General features: G+C 42.4%; 1 protein-coding gene across 1 annotated transcript; it reads right to left on the bottom strand.

Moving 5' to 3' along the window:
- Positions 1-1,289: 1,289 nt before the first annotated feature.
- LOC138800038 (beta-microseminoprotein-like) lies at positions 1,290-15,639 on the bottom strand. Its single transcript, XM_069981846.1, has 4 exons — positions 15,607-15,639; positions 10,784-10,892; positions 5,340-5,445; positions 1,290-1,419 (listed from the first exon to the last, which is right to left on the bottom strand). Exons 1-4 carry the CDS (start codon positions 15,637-15,639, stop codon positions 1,290-1,292), a joined length of 378 nt encoding a protein of 125 aa, XP_069837947.1.
- Between the last annotated feature and the right edge of the window lie 10,740 nt (positions 15,640-26,379).

Here is a 26,379-nt window from a genome sequence, read left to right as displayed (position 1 = left end):
ACACTGCTTTTTGTGTAGGTTAGAGACAAATATGGTAATATGGTGCCAGAAATAAGCTGTTTTCATTTGTAAATTTATGGGAAAAATATACATCTCTCTATGCCCCTACTGTAAGTGCATGTCCACTTTATTACATTTACTGGCTGCGTGGTGGTAGTGGTTTACATCTTTAGTTGGGTTCAAAAAATGCACTGCACCGGAAAACTAGTACTATAAGACTTACTACAGTATATTTATCTTCTTAGTGCAACTCTTCAGTGCCAGTTTACAGCAGTTGGACAACTGCTGTTAAAGAAATGTCAATCCTCATTACATTCCCACTCGGCCTCCACAATCCATCCGGCTTCCTATGGGCTGTTGGACATGCAGGAGCTATTTTTGTATCCTTGTTTTTGCTGGATGACCATCTTACCCAGGATACCTCTCTGTAGCTTTTTAAGTGTCTGATGGTTATACAACTTCATGTCATATCTAACAAGTACAGAATTAAAAAAAAGCTGCTCTATCAAACAAATTATAGTGTAATTATCAGCAACAAGTGTTTCTAGAAGAACTCATTTGGCCGATAATCGCAATTAGAGATGAGCGAAGCGAATCTGACGAATTCTGATTTGCAGGGAATCGGGAGTTTAATTCACCTCATAGTGAATCAAATTCACTAAACATGGCGGCCACAATAGCAAATGTACATGTTAGCTTACACTTACGCGGTTGCTAATAATACGCAGTTGTGTACATCACAAGATAAACGTTCACATGTTAGAAAATGGTTCTTATAACCATTCTGATCATTGAACCAATGGTTTGTATCGGCGAACACGAATAATTAGCGGCGTGTTCGAAAAAACAAACTTTTTGATGAAATTCGTTTGTATGCAATTTGCAAATATTTGCGGATTGGTGCGAATATTCGCAAACTTTGCTAAATGGATTTCTGAGTGACTCGCTCATCTTTAATCACAATGTGTAAAAGTGCCAGTGATTAGTCGGTGAGCGGAAAAATGCCTGCTTGCATCTTTTATGCAGCTGTAAAATCTATTGTCATCGGCCGCACATTTCTCTGTGTTAACAGGAGATACATGGTCAATAACAATGAGATGTAAACGGCTGCACTATTAATCTTGTCTTGTAGAGGCACTGCAAGCAAACGCTGATCTCAGTAAAAATCAGTAAATGTAAAAGGACCTTAAGCTTTTATTCTTTTGTCAGAGATGTTATTTTATTGTTTTTTTCTAGATTTGATAAGAAATGTCGATCCCTGTGTCTTGACAATCTGGTAAGCCTGGTATTCAGCCGACTGTCCCATAAGACAAGCATTCCTTTTCAGGATCTTCATTAGGAATAAGCTCGTATTCACAGGTTTCTTTATTAAATTTGAAGACACATCTTTCCGGGTCATAGTTAACAGGCTTCATAAAACTATTGTAAAATAAAATAATAAATAGCAAAATCACCAGCTTATCATGATTTAATTACATTTTAAATAAACACAAAACAATCACAATCATAGATTTTTAGTAATACAGCCAGGAATTATTCTTATCAGGATGATTTTTATGTGCTTCTTTGATAATCGGAAACATTTAGGCTATATTCCCACTTTGAGAACACAGCAGGAAAAGACGGCCATCTTGTTATACAGACGGTCACTAATAATGATCGCCTTCCCCTCAGACTGCATTTCCTTCTCCCTGAACAATATAACAAGTGCAGGTGTGTCACTGCTCAGACCCTCATCAATCACTAGAATAAGTGGGGAGGCACCTGTGACAGTGCTGCACTACCCCACTGCCATCATCTCTGTCTAGGCAGCCCCACCCATTGGCAATAAAGCTGGCTGGACAGAGATTGCTCTACCGTGTATAGAATAATAGCTATTAATAAACCATCTGACAAATAGCTGCAGACTATCCTGTCATTATGACACATCTACTGTATGGTAGAGGATTTTTCAAACATGAGAGCATCGCCTAACAACTAGTTTCGCTCCATCTGGAGCTTCATCAGGTATAAGGCTAATGGCCACTAGCCTTATACCTGATGAAGTTGTAGATGGAGCAAGAAAATTATATAACTTATTTAAAGAAATATAGAAATAAAGATATATAGATTTTTTATTTGCCAAAATACCCCAGTCGCCATATCAAATTAGAGCCCAACTTTATGTATTGTAGTTTCTACAGTGTGTCAGTACAGTAGTGCAAATATTTAAACAGTTTTAGAGCACCTGACATCCCTCCTCCTATTACCCTCAAGCAGTGTCTCCAGTCCCCTGGTCTGTGACAGCCCGCTCAGCCAATCACTGTGCCGTCGCACGGCAGTCAGTGATAGGCTGAGCAGGCTGTCACTGAGCATGAACAGGTAAGTATTGCTGCTTTATTGTTTTTTTACTGCACCCTTAACAGTTTCAGAGCTCCTGGCATCATAATGAATGAAAGATCTGAAACTTTTTAAATAGCTGTGCTACTGTACTGACACACTGTGTTAGTACAGTAGTGCAAATACTTCTGTTGATCATTGACCTAGGTCAGAAACCCTGATGCTTGATCATTCTTTTTTTTTTTTTTTTTTTTAATAAGTGTATTTTTATTGAAAGTTTTCAGTTTTATAACAAGGCAGGGGCGTAGCTAATGTCTCCTGGGCCCTGGTGCGAGAAGTCAACTTGGGCCCCCCCCCCCTTTCACGACCAAGTGATGCTACTGGTAGGTGTATGTGTGTGTATATATATATATATATATATATATATATATACACACTCCAAGACAGATATTACCAATAACACCAGCATATAGGAAGTGAAAATATTATCACCATATATATTACCGCCATACTTTTACTGTATACTGCGACCAATATTGCCAATAATACAAGTATACAAGGGGCAAATATTAACGCCACACCACAACCACTACCATCACCACCACATTGTTACTGACCAAATCCAGTATACTGAGACCAATAAAACACAGTACCAGATAACAAGTAACAAATATTACCACCACATACTGACTAACACCGCCACATACCGACTAATACCAGCACATACTGACTAACACCACCGCTGCTACTGAATAAGATCCACTGTACACAGATCACTATCACCGCATCCAGTCATATAGAGATGGATGCAGCTCTACACAGGCTCTACACAGGCTCTATACACCATATAAATTACAGCGCAGATATATCAGGTGACTCACAGGGGACGTCTTCTCTGATCGGAGTTCTTCCCTTTTCATTTTCTCCTTCTCCATCTGTCCTGGGCCGTTATGAGAACTTCTCCTAGCCACGAATCAACAGAATCTGTCAGACAGACATATTAAGTTCCTCACACTGACACCATTGACATCTCTCAACAAACTGCACATCTGTATTGGTCCCTTTACACCCTCATTTAGTGGGTAGGCTGACTCTATGTGACCCCCCTTATAGTATATATAGATGGCCCCCACTGCATGTTGCACCCCCCTTCCCTTATAGATGGCCCCCTCTCCTTATAGATGACCCCCTCTACCCCCATTATAGATGCCCCCTCTCCCCCCCCCATTATAGATGACCCCCTATACCCCCTCTAGTTGAAGATGGCCCCCTCTTCTCCCCCCATTACAGATGCCCCCCTCTCCCTCCATTATAGATGCCCCCTCTTCTCTTCCCCCTTATAGATGCCCCCCTCTCCCCCATTATAGATGCCCCCCCTTCTCTTCCCCCCATTATAGATGCCCCCCTTCTCTTCCCCCCATTATAGATGCCCCCCTTCTCTTCCCCCCATTATAGATGCCCCCCCTCTCCCCCCATTATAGATGCCCCCCTGTTCTCTTTCCCCCCTTATAGATGCCCCCCTCTCCCCCCATTATAGATGCCCCCCCTCTCCCCCCATTATAGATGCCCCCTCTCCCCCATTATAGATGCCCCCCCTCTCCCCCCATTATAGATGCCCCCCTGTTCTCTTCCCCCATTATAGATGCCCCCCCTTTCCTCTATGCTAAGCAGTATTTTAAAAAAACAAACACACAAACTCACCTGACAACCCGCTCCCCCGGCAATCCTCTTCTTCTTCAAGCGCTGTCCCCGGCTGATGCGCGGCTGCCGGGGGTGTCCCATCCTATCCCCGGCAGCGCGGCGCATCAGTGAGCCCCTGTACGCCGGGGCTGGGACTTCTGACACAGGAAGCGTCTCTGACGTGCGCTTCCTGTGCCGGAAGTCAGGGCCCCAGGCAGCACAGGGAGCTCACTGATGCGCTGCGCTGCCGGGGATAGGATGGGACACCCCCGGCAGCCGCGCATCAGCCGGGGGCCCGGACGAGCACTCTCTTGTGACCGCAAGCAAATTAATGCTTGCGGTCACAAGAGTAATTTAAGGGGGGAGCAGTGCAGTGGCACTCGCGGGCCCCCCCTCGTAGCGGGCCGGGTCGCAGCGGCGACTGCTGCAACCCTGGTAGCTACGCCACTGTAACAAGGTTAACATTGACAAAACACCAAAAAAAGATTTGGTTAGATGTACCAAAGGCAAACAGTCATCAGTAATAGTACATAAGTAAGACATGAAACTTGTAATCATGAGTACCAAACAATGTAGGCACTGCAACCGAATAAGGCAGAGCAACTAACATCAAAAACAAAGAGGGCACAGACAAATATGACTAGGGAGATACAGTTGGAGGGGGGGGGGGACAAGAGAGGCAGGTGGGGGGGTGCAAGAAGCGACAAACTCTACCAATTCAGTGAGACGCAGGGGGAGCATGGTTGTCCCATGGGGACCAAATTTGGTCAAAGGTGTCTAAGGTATTGTTTAATGAGGCGTAGTTCCTTGATTCTAGTAGTCAGGCAGTTGAGAGATGGGGGAGCAGTTTGCTTCCAAGACCTGACAATTAGCGACTTGGCTGCTGTTAACATAATTCAAAGCAGTTTAGAGGCCTTTTTCCCCAGCGTTTTAGGGGGCAGACTGAGAAGACATAGGACTAGATCCAAGGGAATATCCCTCCCAAAGATTCTGGTGGCCAAGCCACAGACCTCAGACCAAAACCCTTAATAAGAGGACAGCTCCAGAAAATGTGGAATAGGGATCCCCCCTGACAGGCATCGCCAACATAGCAGAGAAATAGAATTATTCAGTTTATGGAGAAGTTCTGGGGTATGGTACCAGATCATTCTTGCTTAATACTATTAATTATTTGATATTTGACAATAAAAGCTTGAGAATAAAAGTTAATTGATCAATCTCATTTCCTAAAATGTGATTGTAATTAAATGACTTTCTGTAATTGAATGTAGTTAAAATACTATAAAAACTGTTTTAACTAATTTGTATGTCATGCCTGACATTATATATCAACAACTTACTTTCCACAACACCTCTTCATCCCACCTAAGGAACATGAACAGTCTAGACAATCCTCACCCCTCCATTCGGCACCAAGTTCATATAACTTTCCCTTATGGAGACAACCTGAAAGAAGAGGCACAGCAAGGGTGAAAACTGCATAAAGGTGCCTTCACACGAGCGGGAGTTTAAGATGTCGTGAGCCTCGAAGCAAGCCGGAGCAGGTGAAGTATACGCTACGGCGGCTGGGGGGTTAACGGGGCGGGCTGCTGACAAACTCAAAGCGGGATGTGCATCCTACTACGAGTTTGTCTGCCCAAGAGTGTACAGGGCAGGGATCCGCAGCAGATCTCACTGCAAATTCGCAGTGAGAAATCCGCTGCGGATCCCTTACGTGTGAACGCACCCTAAGAAAAAATCTAATTAAACCTAAATGATAGAAAATAAGTGGTACTATCTATCTATCTATCTATCTAATATCAATCTAATATCAATCTATCTTTATGGATTTTTTAACTCTTCCTATTTCTGAGTACAATATTTAGTAAATATAAGTTGACACATTCATATCTAATATTGATGGTCAATATGATTGATTTTGGACATTAAACATACAAGCTATGATATTGGTGCTTTGTGTTTGTGCTGCAGCATATACTATGACTAGGGATGAGCGAACTTTTGAAAAGTTCGGTTCGATCCCCCGAACTTTCCTGAAGTTCGGGTTCTGACAAACCGAACCAAAAACGAACCTTGCAATAACGGCTGAATAATTGCAGCTACAATAGTGGGAGTGTGATAGGGTATATTTTCGTGTAGTTGCAATTGCTATTACAATGAAAAAAGTGGAAAAAATCAAAGTGCAAAAATAGTGAAAAAAAAAAAATAGCCGGCAAATCGGCAATAATGCTGAGCCGACTCCTCTAATGGTTAATATATTTAATTAATAGAACATATTTTCGTTGTAATAAAGTCACTTTTGTTGTTCAATAATTTAATTAAAACGATTACATCATTATGCAATTAAATATACTGTTAAAATAAATATATATATAAATAAATGTATACTTATATATATATATTTATTTTTTTACAGTATATTTAATTGCACAAGTATGGATTTGTTTAAATTAAATTATTGAACAACAAAATTAATTTTATTACAACGAAAATGTGTTTTATTAATTAAATATTAATTATTACAGGAAGCTCTATTAAGCCGTTAATTCATATTCCCGGTAAAAAAGCTCACTGTAATAATTAATACTTTACTTTAATTAACCCCTTAAAGACAGAGCCAATTTCGATTTTTGCGTTTTCGTTTTTTCCTCCTTGTGCTTAAAAAGCCATAGCACTTGCATTTTTCCACCTAGAGACCCACATGAGCCCTTATTTTTTGGGTCACTAATTGTACTTTGCAATGACAGGCTGAATTTTTGCATAAAGTACACCGCGAAACCAGAAAAAATTCAAAGTGTGGTGAAATTGAAAAAAAAAAACGCATTTTGTCTATTTGGGGGAAATGTGTTTTTACGCCATTCACCCTAGGGTAAAACTGACTTGTTATATATGTTCCTCAAGTCGTTACGATTAAAACGATATATAACATGTATAACTTATATTGTATCTGATGGCCTGTAAAAAATTTAAACCATTGTCAACAAATATATGTCACTTAAAATCGCTCCATTTCCAGGCTTATAGCGCTTTTATCCTTTGGTCTATGGGTCTGTGTGAGGTGTCATTTTTTGCGCCATGATGTGTTCTTTCTATCGGTACCTTGATTGCACATATACGACTTTTTGATCGCTTTTTATTACAATTTTTCTGGATTTGATGCGATAAAAAATGCGCAATTTTGTACTTTGGGATTTTTTTGCGCTGACGCCGTTTACCGTGCGAGATCAGGAATGTGATTAATTAATAGTTCGGGCGATTACGCATGCGGCGATAGCAAACATGTTTATTTATTTATTTACTCTTATTTATAACCTGGGAAAAGGGGGGTGATTCTGACTTTTATTAGGGGAGGGGGATTTTTACTTATAACAATACTTTTTTTTTTACTTTTACACTTATACTAGAAGTCCCCCAGGGGGGCTTCTAGTATAAGTGCACTGATCTCTCATAGAGATCTCTGCAGCATAGATATGCTGCAGAGATCCATGAGATAGGCACTCGTTTACTTCCGGCTGCTGCAGCCGGAAGTAAACGAGTGCCGAGCCGGGGACGGCGCCATCTTGGAGCGGTCCCCGGCCGGCTTCAGAAACGGAGATCGCTCCTCCGGGACAACATCCCGGAGGAGTGATCTCCCCACTAGACACCAGGGAAGACGCTGCGTCCGGTAATCGGATGCAGCTGTCATGTTTGACAGCTGCATCCGATTACTGTATTAGTGGGCACGACGATCGGACCGTGCCCGCTAATACCTGCGGTCCCGGGCTACAAGCGGCACCCGGGACCGCCGCGGTTAAGAGCGGGGTCGCCGCGCGGCCCCGCTCTGAACGTCCTTAACGGCAACAGGGCGTAAATATACGCCCTTTGTCGTTAAGGGGTTAAAACATCAAATGTTTCTTCTAATTATGCTATCACAATAGCATTATTAGAAGAAACATTTTGAATCATATGTGCGCTTAGCTGATCAGCTGATCGGCTCAGAGCACATATAATTAGCGGGTCCGCAGCACAGTGACTTCATTGTGCTGCGGACCAGCGAAGAGGACACATGGGGGTGAGTATACAGCACTCCCCACCCCCTCCCCAGCACTGCACCCATCCCAGCAAGGAAGGGGGGTCACTTAACCCCTTCCTTGCTAGGATGGGTGCAGTCTGGATGCAATGCATCCTCCCTTAACCCCTTGGGGGCCAGACTGTAAGCAGCGATCTGTAAAGATGCTGCATACTGTAAGGTGCACAACACCGCTCACAATGATGGGTGTTGTGCTCCTGTTTGTGTGTTTTTTGTGTGTTTCTCCCTTTTTGTTTTTCAGATATCGGTATCCTGTGGATTACGTTGGATTCGGTGGACTACGACGATGACCAGCGGTTGTTTTGAATTTTTTTTTAAAATAAAATGGTCAATGAGGGGTGTGGGGGTGTTTTTATTTGAATTAAAAAAAAAATTTCACTTGTGTCTTGTCTTTATTTCTTTACATTATAGACTTAGTAGTGGAAGCCGTCTAATAGACGGAATCCATTACTAAGTCGGGGCCTAGTGTTAGCCGGTATAAAATGGCTAACACTAACCCCCCCATTATTACTCCAGTACCCAATGCCACTGGTAGTACTGGGAAGAGCCGGGTGCCAGTGGTCCCAGAGCGTCAAAATTGGCGCTCCTGGACTGGGGCGGCAGCAGGCTGGTAATATTTAGGCTGGGGAGGGCCTAAACCAATGGCTCTTCCCACCCTGGTGTTACACCCTGGTGTTACCAGGCTGCTGTCGCTTGGTTTTTAACCCGGCTGGTTATGCAAATAGGTGGAACCCTACTCGTGTTTTTTTTTTTTAAATAAATAAATAATTTAAAAAAAATGCGTAGGGTTCCCCCTATTTTCATAACCAGCCGGGTTAAAAACCAAGCAACAGCAGCCTGGTAACACCAGGGTGGGAAGAGCCATTGGTTTAGGCCCTCCCCAGCCTAAACAACCGCTGGTCATCATCGTAGTCCACCGAATCCGACGTAATCCCCAGGATACCGATATCTGAAAAACAAAAAGGGAGAAACACACAAAAAACACACAAACAGGAGCACAACACCCATCATTGTGAGCGGTGTTGTGCACCTTACAGTATGCAGCATCTTTACAGATCGCTGCTTACAGTCTGGCCCCCAAGGGGTTAAGGGAGGATGCATTGCATCCAGACTGCACCCATCCTAGCAAGGAAGGGGTTAAGTGACCCCCCTTCCTTGCTGGAATGGGTGCAGTGCTGGGGAGGGGGTGGGGAAAGCTGTATACTCACCCCCATGTGTCCTCTTCGCTGGTCCGCAGCACAATGAAGTCACTGTGCGGCGGACCCGCCAATTATATGTGCGCTGAGCCGATCAGCCGATCAGCTGAGCGCACATATGATTCAAAATGTTTCTTCTAATAATGCTATTGTGATAACATAATTAGAAGAAACATTTGATGTTTTAATTAAAGTATTAATTATTAAAGTGAGCTTTTACCGGGAATATGAATTAACGGCTTAATAGAGCTTCCTGTAATAATTAATATTTAATTAATAAAACACATTTTCGTTATAATAAAATTAATTTCGTTGTTCAATAATTTAATTTAAACGAATCCATACTTGTGCAATTAAATATACTGTAAAAAAATAAATAAAATATATATATATATATATATATATAAATATACATTTATTTATATATATATATATATATATATATATATTTTAACAGTATATTTAATTGCACAATGATTGAATTGTTTTAATTAAATTATTGAACAACGAAAGTGACTTTATTACAACGAAAATATGTTCTATTAATTAAATATATTAACCATTAGAGGAGTCGGCATTACTGCAGAGGATCGCTAAACCCGTAATGCCGATTCCTCTAATACTGTTTCCCTGCTTTCCCAGATGCATTCCAGAGGTGTTTGCATCACTTTTTAAAGATGTCTTTGATTTTATTTGTTATTGTTATTTTAACCAGATTCGTTACGAACTTTCTCAAAGTTCGGTTCGGTGACGAACCAAACTTTTTGTAAATTTCGTAACAAATCTGGTTCGTTACGGTTCGGTTCGCTCATCCCTAACTATGACTCTATGAATTATGAGACAAATATATGGCCATGTTAGAGAGAAACCAGTTTTGACTGTGTACTGTATATTCTGGCATATAAGATGACTTTTTACCCCGAAAATTCTTCTTAGCCTGGGGTTGTCTTATACGCTGGGTATGGTTGCCCAATACGGTGGGGGGGCTCAAAAATGACCGCATCCCGGGCCCGTTCCCGGCCTCTGCGTGTCTTTTGTCCGTTCCTGGTGCAGGCAGTGTGACGTACACTCCCTGCACCGGGGATCCCCAAAGAAGCCTCTGTCATTCTCCCGAAGCTCTCCCGGCAGCCGAGCGTCTCCGAGCTCTTCCGATGAGACGCTCGGCTGCTCGGGAGAGCTTTGAGGATCCCCAGCGCAGTCAGTGTACATCAAACTGCCTGCGCCGGGAATGGGCCAGGAGACGCACGGAGGCCGGAAACGGGCCCCAGGTGAGTTAATTGTCTGTTTTTTAATTTAGCTGCAGCTAACCCCTGCCTGATCGCAGCAGGGCTGTGGTCAGGCAGGCAGGGGTTAACATTTTTGGTGTATAAGGCGAAACCCTGACAATCTTCTTGAATGTCAGGGGTCGTCTTATATGCCCAGTTGCCTTATACGCCAGAAAATACGATAGTTGTATTATACAGTAAATCACAATATAGCCTGATTTCCTCCAACTGGTAGTAAAATGTGTGTCACTTACCCTTGGGTTTCTCACCCTCATTTAGTTCTGGAGGGCTTGAAATAGAACAGGCTGCATTGCACAGAGTGGCAAAGATACCCACACTAAGTATGAGGGCCACAAGATACTTCTGAAAGTTAATAATAATAAAAATAATAATAATATTTTTATATACTTGTAATAAGGGATGAGCGATGCATGCTTCATTTACCGCTGTATAAAGCAGAAGCATTGGTTTTTGAATTCTGCTGTCTGTCCGCTTTGTGGAGAAGATGGGACAACCCCAGGACCCCCTGGAAAAAATGGGATACAGCCTGCAAAATATGAATACAGCGCTCTCTCTCTCTCTCTCTCTCTCTCTCTCTCTCTCTATATATATATATATATATATATATATATATATATATATATATATATATATATGTTTAATATAAATGGCTATATTGATATTTTCCATGGTCCTCAGGCTGTCTCCACCTTCTTCATGAAGTGGGCAGACAGTGGGGTTCAAAAGCCAATGCTTCTGCTTCATGTGGAGCTAAATGAAGCATGCATCGCTCATCTTTACTTGTAATTAAAATGGCAAGAAACATAATAACCACAAGATTATTTTATAATATTAAATGAAAATAAAGCAGTAGCTTAATAACAGTGTGCTCAGCTGAAATAATCGTAGGGGCAGGCATCACCCCAGACATGTTATTTGCTCTTCTGGAAATGTGTTATTTATAATCTATGTATATTTATTGGCACTTTACATCTAGTGATGGTAATAGTATACAGGTCACAGTGTGGGCACATGAGCATGTTCTGTTATATTGGGGTTTGTTATCTTAAAGTATAGATAGTAAAATAAAAACTTACTAACACATTACCAAAATTCTTAAAAAAGTTTAACATAGAAACTTGATTTAAATAAAAGATAATTTTCTGGAGATACATTATATTAAAGGGGAACTCCGGATAAGAAAAACTTGTTTTCTATTAAAAGTACATTAAAAATTATATAGATGTGTCTATACAATGTATTACTGTATCTGTACGGTTTTACCACACTGGTAGCTGATAGAAATCCAGAAAGGAAAAAAAAATTGCCTCTGTGTCAATCCACATTGTCTCCTGCTCTTTCTGCTCTCCCCCCTTAGGCTAGGTTCACACTGCGTTTTCAGCATCCGTTTAACGCATCCGTTTTTTTTTCAAAAAACGCATGAAAAACGGATTGCAAAAAACGGATTCATTTGTGTGCATCCGTTTTTCCCTTGACTTCCATTATAAAAAAAAACGGATCCGTTTTTTTTTGGCTGACCAAAACGGACCAAAAAACGTTGCTGACCCTATTTTTCTGGACGTTAAAAAAAACGGATCCGTTAAACGGATGCTGAAAACGCAGTGTGAACCTAGCCTTAGGAGACAAATATTCCATGCCTCTGTCTCACATTGTGTGTGTCTGCTAGTCTCAGTCTGCTCGTCTCAGCAGGTGTTTCAACTTTCGCTGATTGTGCAAAAGTCTACAAAGAAATTAGGGCTATGTTCACACATGTTGGAGTGTCATTGCAGTACTGCAGTATCTGCACAAAAATGATGCAGTAACACGAATAGATAATGCTAAACAGCAGAGAGGATAAGAGTCGGCACTGCCAATCCCACCTGCACAAAAACAAGGCACAAACAGTATATCCCATGTAAGATAATATGGGATAATTTACTTATTGCGGGAATCAACTTCAAAGATAAAAGATGCATGATTATAATATGTGCGTGGAGATGAAAAGAAAAAAAAATTTAAAATTAAATTTAAAAAGTTCTTTGCTTTATTCCAGTATCAGCATTACAGGTAGAGAATACAGCATGCTATGCGAGTGGGACCACAATGAAATGATAAATTACTGCAAATAATTCAGTAACACAATGAAACTGCAATGTGTGAACACAGCCTAGATGTTCTGCAACAGCTTTGGGCAGGGAATGTGCAAGGTGGAGGACTGTGAGGAACAGCTAAAGGGAAAGCATTGCATTCTGGAACCTGTAGTACTGAGGACATCTGCTCAACCAGGAAATACAGAAACACAAAACAGAACAAAACCCCCCAAAACAAATGGATTTTTGGTAGTTTCAAAGCTGGGATAGATAGGCAAGTATTGTTATATGCTTCTTCAGAAGTTTCATTTTTTATACCTCTATCCGGAGTTCCCCACTGGGTCCACACTACATTTTTCCTATCTGTTAACATATACATTTTAGGAAAAAACGGATGCAAATAAGGGATGCAAAAAACAGATGCAATTGTATGCCATCTGTTTGGATCCGTTTTTCCATTGACTTCCACTATTTAAAAAAATAAAACGTATTGAAACGGATGTGTTTTTTTAACGTTCACAAAAGTAGTGTTGACTACTGGCTATTAGATGACATATCCTACACTTAACCGCACTCTTCCACACTCTGCAGAAACTAGCTACTTTGATGTTTTCCATACCTAGCTCACCAATAGAAAAATCTGCTCCCTTTACTTTACACTTAGAAGCAGCAGTAACATGGAGGATATCATATACAGTGGTACCTTGGTTTAAGAGCGTTTTGGTTAAAGGGCTCACAGATTTTCAAAATTGTGACTTGGTATAAGAGCATTGCTTTGGTTTAAGAGCTCACTGTACTGGGTGGGAGGGAGAGTGGAGGAGGGTCATGGTCTGCATAGCGGTGTCTACAGCCCTGTACTCTGACCCAGGAAGTCTCCCTCACCTTCCAAATCATAGCAGATCCACTTCAGGCTGGGGCTTGCATCAAGGGACAGGACTGTAGAGGTAATCTCTCCATAGCTGTAACCCCTCTCTCCCCGGACAGAGAGTGCTGCATGTATGTGCCCACATCTGCCCTGCTCATTCCTTCATGCTCCCAGAAGTCTCTGTCAGTTTCCTATCCTCTCCATTACTGTACAGTAACTTATAATATCACATATTCTGCTGTTTCTGAATATTTGTATCATTTGTCTTACATGTTATTCAGAATAATAAATTATTTTGGGGGTGTGGAACCAATTGTCTGCATTTCTATGATTTCTTATGGGAAAATTTGCTTTGGTTTGAGAGTGGATTTGGATTACATGCTTGTAATTATGCTCATAATCCAAGGCACCACTATAGTTGTAATAAGCAGTGTAGCTATAAATCCTTTGCTGTAGTGAAATAGAACAGATACTAGAAGCTGTAGAATCTCTGTTTTGCTGCTGCTGCTGCTAAAGCTCCCTCCTCATATCTTTATAAAAATTTATGGGCAGCAGCTAAAACCTGATTTCTCTATGAGATAAAAATTTATCTACAGCTGTGTTTCTTTGAAGACGAACTTTACAAGCAACAAATCAGTATAGTATTTTGAACCTATAAGAACACATTGCTTTTATGTTTTGTTTTGTTTTAATTGGAAAATTCTGCTAAAACAAGCTTACAATATGTAAATGTATGAAACATTTTTGGCAGTACTCAATGATTTCTGTTGCACCAAAATCAATTGCACTTTGTAAAATAATGTTATTTTGGTTTCCAGTAACAAAAGTCTTTATAGGCGCTATGTTTTGAGAAATACTTTGCTAATGTAATGCCATCACATGTATCCATGGCATTTCATAAGATTTTGAAAATTTGTGAAGCTTCACAAAAATGACAGTACAATATATTGTAGAAATAATAATAATAATAATAATCAATCATCATCATCATCATCATTATTGGAAAAAAATAATTTATACAAATAAATCATAAAAATTACAATATTACTAAATGCAATTATTCAATTTTTACAGCGACTTGAAGGCCCTAGACATAAGCCTACCATATTTTAAGAAAGAAACTTACCATCATAAGCTGTTATATCAGTACTGGAACTGCTGTACGCTTACCTACACAATTTATATCCTCTTATAACCTCTTATGTAATTAATAATAGGGCTTGTGGGTAATATTTATTTAGGTTTGATTCTGGGAAAACACAGTGAGGGAGGAGTTATGGTAAATAATGGGCATGTATTTGCCTCTGGAGAACTAAATCACTAATGTACAAATTATACAAATACTTTATTCTAATCTACATGGTATGATGGCTAAACTGGCAGCAAATGGTGGTTAGGATTAGAAATACAAACTTCACGCTGCTGTTATCATTAACCAGATAATCCGGCTGTGGAGTGATGAGATTCATATGTGAGCTGCATTTCCTGTATTATACAGTTTAAGGCTATGTGCAGACACAGTAAGAGACCGGGAACGGCCGGTCTCTGCCCGGATGATATGTTCGTCCGTGGAGCTCTGATGAGGGCGCATCAGCGTGCGCCCGCATCAGAGCTTGCCATAGCACATAGTGAAGCCACTTGCTTCACTGTGTGAACTGACAGGTCTTTCTGCGGCCGGAATTCACTGAATTCCGGCCGCAGAAAACTGACCTGTCAGTTTTCTTCCGGCGCCACATGGATCCCGGCCGGAGCGCATACGATGTGTGTATGCTCCGGCTGGGATCCCATTGACAGTAAGGCAATGTTCCACCCGCAAAACTACGGCCGTAGTTCTGCGGCGAGAACTACGGCCGTAGTTTTACGCAGTGTAAACATAGCCTAAATCATTAAATTTGAAGAGACAGAATGCAATGAAAGTGTGATGAATTTAGGTTTTTGGGGACATCATTAAAAAAAGTGTTGATAAATATTATGAGATATCAAAACACCTGTCTACCTATGATACATAACGTGTACCTGTCGGTAAAAAAAACTTTTGACATGACACTAACAAATCAATAGAGTGAGCTCTGTGTTTATGAGAGGAGACATAGACTTGCATTATACGGCATAATGCTCTAACCACAGACTTCTCCCGACTCTCCTGATCGGTCATGATATGAACACTAAGACCCGACCAAAACTTTTGACATGTCTCTCTGACAGCAGATAAGGGAAGTCCAACAGAATCCAGAAGTAGTAGATTTTCAAGGCTTTATTCACATATCCAGGTACAAGTAAGGAGCGACATTTCTTCCTGTGAGGTCTTTATCAAGCATGACTTCTCAAAAGTTTTTTCATTACAATGCCCATTTAAATATGAAATATGTGTATCCATCATGTCTCATGTTAAATGGCCACCCAAATGTAATATGGAGAGGGGAAAAGGGGGGAAAGAATGCCACGTGCCTAGTGTAAACCTTAAGAGGAAGGACAGATAATGACCGGTGTGGGTTAGCTGCTAACTAGTGTTGAGCGAGTACTAAAATGCTTGGGTGTTCGTTACTCGATACGAATATCTCCCGATACTCAAGTGCTCATTTTGAGTAACGAACCCCATTGAAGTCAAAGGGAAACTCGAGCATTTTTGCACGGGACCAAAGTTCGGTAGAGGGAAGGTCGTGTGAAAACCTGTCAACCTCAGAAAATGATGGAAACATAATGGAAAAAGACAGGAAACAGCAGGTGCAGCATGTATTGATGCCTCTGAGGCTGCCTAATCGCATCATTATGCCAAATTGTGGGCAACAACCTGTTTAACCCCTTAGGGACCAAGCTCATTTTTCAAAATCTGACCTGTCTCACTTTATGTGCTTATAGCTCAGTGATGCTTTAACGTATGCTAGCGATTCTGAGATTGTTTTTTCGTCACATATGGTACTTTATGTTAGTGGAAAAATTTGGTCACTGTCTTGTGTGTTTTTTGTGCAAAACATTAAAATATCATGAAAAATTAGAAAAATTTACACTTTATGGACTTTGAAATTCTTTGTTTCTAAAAAAAGAAAGTCACATCACATAAATTAGTTACTAAGTCACATTATCAATATCTCTGCTTTATTCTGGCTTCATTTCGTAAACATATTTCCCTTTTTTAGGCTATGTTCACACTACGTACATCTCTGGACGTAGCGCGTTCCGTGAATAAGCGGCCGGAGACTTGCGTAGTTTGCGTACAATGGAAAGTATACGATGTACGGCGGCACAGTTCACACTACGTAAGAACTTACGAGAGGATCGTACACAGTGCCGTATAAAATGAACCAGACCATTGTTTGAGGACGAAAATGCCGTAACTTATGCCCGTAGCGTAACATGCGGTCCCGTACGTAGTGGTGATTTCTTCATTTTTAAAGCTTTTTGTGCCGATCCAAAAGGTTCTGTGGGGTGTCCGGGGCTAGGCGAAGATTTCCAAGTAAAAGACCGCTGTCAGATCGCTACGTAGGGCGCTCGGGAAGCGTAAGTAGACTTCGGGCGTAAGTTCGCGCTCCGTATGTAGCCGGCCGCAAGTAGCGTAAATCCCCGGCCGGAGTTTACCGCGTATATGTCCGGCCGCGAAAATATGCGGCCGGACATATACGCAGTGTGAACATAGCCTTAGTGTGTTACGGGGCTTAGAAATGTATCAGCAAATTATCAAATTTTCATGAAATTTCCAAAGCTGATTTTTTTTAGGGACCAGTTCTTTTTTTAAGTTCATTTAGGAGGCCTGTATACTGGATTCACGGTGAGAAGAGATGAAAGCGTTTAGCTGCGCTGGCAATGCCTGTTACCGGTGACCGCCGTTATACTGTTAATAACGGCGACCACCGGTGAGGGGACTGGCCGGGACTGAGCCCACATTCTGCCCCAACCCCTCAGCGACCTCTCATAGCTGAGAGGAGGGGGCTGCGGGTCTAACCGGCGCCGCTGCACTATTCTGCACCATCGCCATAAAGAGCTGATGGCAGCAGAATAGAGCCCATTAGTGATCGCCGTAAAAATCTGTATCGGCGGTCACTCATAACATAATACATGTATTCTCTGGGTCACTACGGTTATGGCGATACCACATTTGTATAGGATTTTTTAACTATTACCGCTTTGGCACAATAGAAACTATCTTCCTAGAAAAAAACCCACAAAAACTGTCGCCACATTGCAAGATCCATAGCGTTCTTATCTTTTGCGCGACAGAGCTGGTTTTGGGCCTATTTTTTGCCGGAAGATCTGTAGTTTCTATAAGTTTTATATGTATATGACTTTTTGATCTTTTTTATGACATATTTTCTAAAGCAGTTTGAGAAAATACAGCTATTCTGGTACTGTTTTTTTATTTCTTTTTTACAGCGTGTCGTGCGGTATAATTATTGATATAGTTTTTATGTATTGGGTCGTTACGGACGTGGCGATACCAAATATGTATAGGATTTGTGTTTTTGATCTGTTTTATGTAATGTTTTATTGGGTTAAGGGAATGTAATGCATTTTTATTATGGGGGGGGCTGTGTTGTGTTTGGTGCATATTTTTTTACTTTTCTTTTACTTTTACACTAGTGTACATTACTGTACAATAGTGTAAATACTTTGATCACTCATACAATACACTGCAGTAATGTACTAATGTACTGCAGGGTATTGTATTAGGCATCATGCTGACAGACAATAGCCACAGCCACCCCTGTCAGCATGAGGCATCTCCATGGTGAACCCAGGGGCCTTCATTAGGACCCCAGATCACCATGGAGACATCGGGACACCGGACAGCGTCGCGGGACAACGCAATCGCGCAAGTGGACCTGCGGCGCCGACCGGGACCCACCGGCACTTAACGGGTTAAACTACCCGCAGCGGAGAATCCTCCGCTCCGGGTAGTTTCGGGGGGGGGGGGGACCTCAGAAAAATTAGGCCTGACACAGTAGAGTACCAAGGAGCAGCAACCGCTATGAGGTTACAAAAAGGGAACACAGGGAACCATTCAAACACAGGTAGCATATGGACCACCCAAAAACTTAGCCTGACACCAGAGACCCAGACCAAGATGGACAATACAATCATCCAATAAAAATAGCCGGATTATGGCTAGATTTAGCCTCACACCCTCATGCAGTTGTGCGTGAGAGGCATATCTTTGGAGGTTGGGACGAAGAATAACAATACAGTCTTCTTAAGAGGCCCCAGAATTTGATTTGAATGAATGAATACACTTTCAATCCTTTAAAGAGTCTCTAAAAGAGGACAAGTGCGGTAGCCTGTCTATTAAAAAGACCTGGTCAATTCTGCCTTCAAAAAGGCTACTACAACATCCAAGGAAGGATAGAAGCTACTGGTGAAAGGCCTGGTCAATCATGCCTTCAGAACAGCTGCAACATCAAAAAAAGGTAGAAGGTACTGGTAAAAGGACGGCAGAGGACACCGTTACATGACATCCACAGATAATATGGTTCGAAATGGACAAGATAACGATGCTAAATTGAATTTGACTGTAGCAGTTGGGGTAATATTCCCTGCATCATGTGACTCCCCACTTCTCCCCCCACCGCTGTTTCAACTTTGAATTTGACTGTAGCAGTTGGGGTAACTTTCCCTGGTTGACTTGCGGAAATGCACACAGATGCGGTGCACCTTTGTGAGCAAGTAAGCCAAATTGGGGTAGGTTGTGTGAGGCTGCCGAGTTGCAGAGCTGCCCCCAGGTTCCGCCCCTTGTCACACGCAACCAAGCTCACTTCTAATTACACAGGGTAATTAGTAGGGAGCTTGGATATGGCTTCAATAAGAAATAAAGAAATAATAAAATTAATAACTGTCAGCCTGTCAGCGCTGTCAGTTGACAGGTGGGTGCGCTTATTAGTGACTGATGATGCCACCAGCTGCACTGAAGACCCGCTCTGACAACACGCTAGAGGCAGGGCAGCCCAGCACCTCCAAGTCAAACTCAAAATCCAATCCGCTTTGGGGAGAGGTGGTGAGTCACATCCAAGCTCACTGCTAATTGCCCTGTGAAAGATGGTGGCACATACTATATACTATATAGCTGCAGTTACCCACAGATTGTATACGACAACCTCCAGAAACTAGTGTGACCTGTCCTGTATATTTTCTTATTTCTTCATTTATGACTGCAGTCACATCAAAGCTCACTGCTGATTGCCCTGTGAAAGAGGGTGGTATATACTATATAATAGTAATAATAATATAATAGTACTGAGGACTTCTTAGGGGTCTGTATGCAGCACCTGCTGTCCCCTTTCTGCCAGCAGCCAATTACCACAGTGTGCTGCTAAAATCTTGGTAGCTGCACTGCATGTCCAAGCCAGCAGTCTGGAGTCTGACTTTGAGCATAGTGGAGGTGAAGGGGTGGTTGTAGGGCGGGAGGGACTCGTGCCTGGGGCCTGTGGTATACAATCCGGTAGTGGCTGCACCTATACACACTCTGTGACACCCCATGTACTCTGTGCAAGCAGTTGTGAACTGAGATAGGCCTTGCATATGAAATACAGAAATCAGGAAAAATACTTGTGGTCCCACTAGTTTTGGGGGGCTGTGGGATACAATCCGATAGTGACTGCACCTATACACACTCTATAAAACACCCTGTCATGTCCCAAGACTGGTTTCTATTCATTGACATGTATATGTGTTATTCTGCTTTGCTTTTTGACCCTCCTGTCTTCCTGTCCTCTAGCTGCAGTGTTGTAGCTCCTCCCCTCTCCCTCATGTTAGCAGCCATTTTCATGTTAAGACAGTGCATGTACCTGTATGTTCCTGCTACCCCTGGCATATTATATCCTTTTCACTATTCTGACTCAACAACCTGGCTATGAGCAGGTGGGGTTATAGATAGTCTTATATCTGTGCTTCAACCAGTACTCACACCAAGTCACATATTGTCAGATAGCGTCAACCCCGTTGTACCAGCATTTCTACAGGGTTTCTGCACCAAATAAAGCTGGAATCTTCCTACATGCCTCTACAATGGAGTTGACGCTATCTGACAATATGTGACTTGGTGTGAGTACTGGTTGAAGCACAGATATAAGACTATCTATAACCCCACCTGCTCATAGCCAGGTTGTTGAGTCAGAATAGTGAAAAGGATCATAGACTGTCAGTCACAGCTGTGGGGACAGAGACTCAGCTTCAGATACAGCCATAGCAGCTACCTGCAGTGTCCAAGGGATCATCAGTGTGTGTGAACTGGAGCCACAGTGCAGACTCTCATCATAGAACCTGCTAGCAGCAGCCATCTTCCTTCAGTGTAACCCATCCTGTGTGCATCATGGCTGAGGGACACTCAGTTCAGGGAAGCATGGAACCCAGTCTGCAGTCCAGTGATAAGGACAAACGCTCTGTTAAGCCTACATGGAAGGTTAGAGAGAACCTTGAAAGCCTGCAGCATGAACTTGCATCAGACATTATGAATCTGTGGAAAACTTTACAGCCACATGTCTCCACCATGTGCTTGCCTGAATATGTATTACCACTAGAGGGAGCCCTAGAGCAGCTGTCCACTATGCATGAGCAATACAAACTGAAATGTGAAGAATACCATTGCATTCTGAAAAGAATCAATACTCAGGACAGTCTAGAAGAATTGCAAAACTTCCAACATCTTAATGTTGAACGAGACGGCTTAATATATGAAACTAAGTCTAAAATAAAAGCAAGAATTATGCAACTTCATGAAACAACATCTTGTATTTCTGAGTCTACAAGACGCTCAAAACGCACGTCTAGGTCACAATCTTCAAAATATTCCACACTAAGTGAGCAGCTTATAAAGGCGCGTGCAGAAGCTGAAGCAACTAAGATTCAGGCCACTTTTGCGCAAAAGAGAGCAGAATTAGAAGCAGCTGCAGCGCAGAAGAAAGCTGAAATGGAAGCAGATGCAGGGCAGAAGAAGGCGCAAATGGAAGCAGATGCAGCGCAGAAGAAGGCGCAAATGGAAGCAGATGCAGCGCAGAAGAAAGCAGCCAAAGAAACAGATACCGCAAGAAGAAAGGCAGAAATAGAAGCTCTGCAGAAACAATGTGAGCACGCTACAGCCATGGCAAGGTTGAAGGTCCTAGAACGAGCAGCCAGTGGGAGTGAAAGAGACAGTGTTGCCTTGAGCGGAATGGATGCAGAGGATCCTCTCAAACGTACTAGAGACTATGTGTTAAGCCAAAACAGTGAACCCCAGATTGCTACTACTGTTCCTGACAGTGCAGATATTTCTTCACAGCAACAACACATTATTCCTTCTGCAATACCCCAAAATCAAGATCAGTACAACACTCTGCCTGTTCATCATCCTGATACTTCACTCCGCATAATTAACCATGGCCCTACACCTCTGCAAGCTCATCACAGAAGTACACAGGTGCAAGCCAAGATGCCAAACCCTAACAATGGCCTAGCATCTTACCAAGCCACAGCTAAGCCTATGGATAGCAAGCCACCTCCTGGGCTAAATGCCTATGCAGCCTCATTTACGCCTGTGTTTCTTAGCCAGAACTCTGGAAACAATGTGGCCAGCACTACTCAGCCAGCATTTCCTTGTCCAAGCTCAGAGCGTACAGACATGTCAGAGTTTGCAAGATACATGTTACGCCGTGAACTTACTAAGACCGGACTTACAAGGTTTGATGACCAGCCTGAGAACTACAGAGGCTGGAAATGTGCCTTCAGAACCGCAATTGGTGACCTTGGCATCACCGCTGCTGAAGAGCTAGATTTACTCATCCGGTGGCTTGGCCCACAGTCCACAGAACGTATTAAGAGACTCAGATCTGTCCACATTGGTAATCCAGCAGCAGGACTCACAGCTGCCTGGGAGAGACTAGAGCGTACCTATGGTAGTCCTGAAGCAATTGAGAGTGCTCTCTTCAAACGGTTGCAAGGTTTCCCAAAGATATCTGGTAAGGACAACCAGAAATTCCAAGAGCTTAGTGACCTACTTTCAGAGCTTCAACTAGCCAAGACAGACACTCACCTACCTGGTCTCAGCTACCTGGATACTGCTCGTGGGGTAAACCAAATAGTTGCCAAACTGCCATATGGCTTTCAAGAAAAATGGACTACAGTTGGTTCAAGATACAAAAGAGAGAATCAAGTCTCCTTTCCTCCATTTGACTACTTCTGTGAGTTTATCAGCAACATTGCAGAATCCAAGAATGACCCAAGCTTTTCCTATGGTGAGTCCAGTGGCCCTGGTTCACCTCCTTCTAAATATGACAGCCCACGCTCCGAGTACAGAAAACACAGAGGTCCAGTGTCTGTAAAAAAGACTGATGTTCTTCCCACTACCTCATCAGCTTCTGAGGAGCCCAGCTATAAGAACAACCAAGGTGAAAAGATTGAGAACCCCAATCGCCAATGTCCTATTCATAAGAAGCCGCATCCTCTCAAGAAGTGTATTGGCTTCAGAAGGAAACCACTCCAAGAACGCAAGGAACTGCTAAAGAAGTTTGGAGTATGCTTCAGATGTTGTGCTTCCACTGAACATGTTGCTAAGGACTGTAAAACTGCCATAAAGTGCATAGAATGTGACAGTGAGAACCACGTACAAGCTCTTCACCCATCTCAGTCCAGCCCTACACCACCTACAGATTTCCCTCCTCTAGCAAAGCATGGCGGGGAGAACACAGATCAAGCAGCAAAGCCTACCACAGTATCTTCTTCATGTACAGAAGTCTGCGGAGAAGACCTTTGTGACAAGTCCTGCGCAAGGATATGCCTAGTCAACGTGTACCCCAAGGGTCAGCCAGAAAAGACTGTAAAGGTGTACGCCATCTTGGACGACCAGAGCAACCGATCACTTGCAAGGTCAGAACTTTTTGATCTGTTTAACCTAAAGGGAGATGCTTACCCATATACCCTGGGCACTTGTAGTGGCATTACAGAGGTTTCAGGGAGAAGAGCCAGTGGACTTGTAGTAGCTTCTCTAAATGGAAATCTAGAGGTACCTTTGCCTACAGTTGTTGAATGCAACCAGATACCATCTAACAGAGAGGAGATCCCTACACCAGAAGCTGCTCTCCATCATCCTCATCTAAGGACCATAGCCAGTGAAATACCAGCTCTGGATAATAATGCAGAGATCCTACTTTTGCTGGGAAGGGACATTCTCAGAGTGCACAAAATACGTCAGCAAATTAATGGACCGCATGATGCACCATTTGCCCAGCGCCTTGACTTAGGCTGGGTTATTATAGGCAACGTCTGCATTGACCGTATGAAATGGCCTACCAAGATATCCTCATTTAAGACTCATATATTGCCAAATGGTCGCAGCACTTATTTTCAGCCATGCCCACATCACTACCTGGTGAAAGAAAAGATGAGTAACTGTAAGGGGCAGCATGACCAGCAAGATGACATGAACATTTGCCTTCCATGGGATGATAACCTTGGGTCTACAGTGTTCAACATCACAAGTGATGACAACAAGTTGGCACCTGCTAGAGAAGATAAAGAATTTCTCAAAGTAATGGATAAGGAATTCACTCAAAATGATTCCAACAGCTGGGTAGCACCTTTACCCTTCCGTACTCCAAGAACAAAGCTACCAAACAATCTGCAGCAAGCAGCTTCAAGATTTTCCTCTTTAAAGCGCACCTTAAAGAGAAGGCCAGAGATGGAAAAACACTTTGTAGACTTCATGCAGAAGGTGTTTGACAGAGACCATGCAGAACCTGCACCGCCACTAAAGGAAGGAGAAGAATGCTGGTACCTACCATCCTTTGGTGTGTATCACCCTCGGAAACCTGACCAGATCAGAGTGGTGTTTGATTCTAGTGCACAGTTTGAAGGCGTTTCTCTCAACAATATGCTCCTCACTGGTCCTAACCTCAACAACAGTCTTTTAGGGGTCCTAATGCGCTTCAGACAAGAACCTGTTGCAGTAATGGCCGACATTCAACAGATGTTTCATTGTTTCATTGTTAAAGAAGACAACAGAAACTATCTTCGGTTTTTATGGCACAAGGACAACAACGTCAACAAGGAAGTCATAGATTATCGAATGAAGGTGCATGTCTTCGGCAACAGCCCATCTCCTGCTGTAGCAACCTACGGACTGAGAAGGACAGCCCAACAAGGTGAGAAGGAGTATGGTTCTGATGCTCGTCGGTTTGTTGAGAGGAATTTCTATGTTGATGATGGACTTAAATCTTTACCAACAAGTGAAGAGGCAGTTGATCTTCTTACCAGAACATAAGAGATGCTGTCTGCAGGGAATCTCAGACTTCACAAGATCATCTCCAATAGCCATGAGGTAATCAAAGCCTTTCCCTCAGATGATCATGCCATCAACTTGAGAAACCTTGATCTCAGTTCTGACGCTCCTCCTGTGCGCAGCCTAGGGTTGCTGTAGAACATTGAACAAGATACTTTTACTTTCCAAGTGTCTCCTTGCGACAAACCTTTCACCAAGCGAGGAGTTTTATCTGTTGTGAACAGTATTTATGATCCTCTTGGGTTCATTGTGTAGTGACCCACCAGGCACTACAAAGTTTTATCTGCAATATGACATGTGCTTTGTAGAAAGTAACTGTGTAATGCTTTATCATTGGTGTCCAGCAGGTGGCAGTGCATTGCCAACATGTTGACAGTGAGCATTGGGACCCAGCGGCCTTCCACCTCAAGTGTGTTGCCTAGGCAACAGTAGGAGGTCTTAGAGGTCCTGAGAGGAGTTGAGTAGATGTAGTCGGTGAGGAGGAGCAGACACGTGCTCTCCATCATAGTCAGATATAAGCAGTCGTGTGCTGACTAAAACCTTCAAGTAAGTGAAGTAACCTGCTGAGTGCAGAGCAGGCAAAGCAAGAAGAGAGAGGAGAGATTCTAACCAGCCAGATAAAGGCTATAACCACTAAGGCAGAGGGAACCCAATGCTCACTTCATGCAGCCTGACTGGAGAGTGACTGAACACCATTCCAATGTGCTGTATTACTGTGTAAACCAGATAGTAAAGTCCCTCAGTTATATCACCGTCTATTCATTGTCTCCAAACACTGAAAACCAACCACCTCATTGCTGTGACGACCGCCTGGGGCCTTAGGAGAGCCAGGACCGCTAAGGTAGGAGTAAAGCACCGTGACACTATTGCCCCTGACAACACCACCGGCACCCTATCTGGTCCTAATAGAGCCTCCAGTCCACCGTGCGGATGTTGCAAAATGGCGTCACGAACTGGATCGAGACTTCTGCGCCTTGATCCATCAGTACCCTACTAATATCCAGGTGTGCCCCCCTGACAGAGACTGAGATTACAAACCCCTATAGTGACTTTTACCTGCTTAAAACAGCTGAATACTGCATTCACTAATTCACACTGGCAGAAGAGGGGTTAACCCTTTCAGGACCAGGCCTGAAATGGCTTTAAGGACCAAGGCAAATTTTATGAATATGACATGTGTCACTTTATTCATTAATAACTTGGGAATGCTTTTACATATCCTTGTGATTCCAAGATTGTTTTTTCGTTAGATATTCCACTTTATGTTAGTGGTAAATTTGAGTTTATATCTTTAGAATTTTTTGGTGAGTAACTCCAAAATATTGTTAAAAATTTTTAAAAAGCTAATTTCTCTAAATTTAAAAGTCTCTGCAAATAAGGTACATAGTAATATGTCATTTATTATTTATTAATTCATATCTATAACATGTCTACTTTATATTAACAGCATTTGGTGAACATGCTGTTACTTTTTTAGGATATTAGAGGCCATAAATGTTTAGTAGCAATTTTAAAAATTTTCATAAAAATTTTAAACTCAGAAATTCTTTAGGCACCAGTTCAGTTTTGGAGTATATTTTAGAGGCCTGTATACTAGAAGTCCCCATAATTTACCCCATTTTGAAATCTTCACCCTTTCAAGTATTCAAATTGACATTT

The sequence above is a fragment of the Dendropsophus ebraccatus genome, chromosome 8, assembly GCF_027789765.1.
Source record: "Dendropsophus ebraccatus isolate aDenEbr1 chromosome 8, aDenEbr1.pat, whole genome shotgun sequence".
In the NCBI taxonomy this organism is placed as follows: Eukaryota; Metazoa; Chordata; class Amphibia; order Anura; family Hylidae; genus Dendropsophus; species Dendropsophus ebraccatus.
The sequence above is the reverse complement of the archived record's forward strand: the minus strand, read 5'-3'. Positions and strand labels throughout refer to the sequence as shown.

Bases quoted from the DNA above. Each gene is read 5' to 3' on its own strand.
- LOC138800038 (XM_069981846.1), bottom strand. From the start codon at position 15,639: ATGACCGATCAGGAGAGTCGGGAGAAGTCTGTG. The intron at 10,893-15,606 runs GTTAGAGCATTA...ATTAACTTTCAG, and splicing joins AGAGTCGGGAGAAGTCTGTG to AAGTATCTTGTGGCCCTCAT. The intron at 1,420-5,339 runs GTAAGTTGTTGA...ATTTTACAATAG, and splicing joins ATGAAGAGGTGTTGTGGAAA to TTTTATGAAGCCTGTTAACT.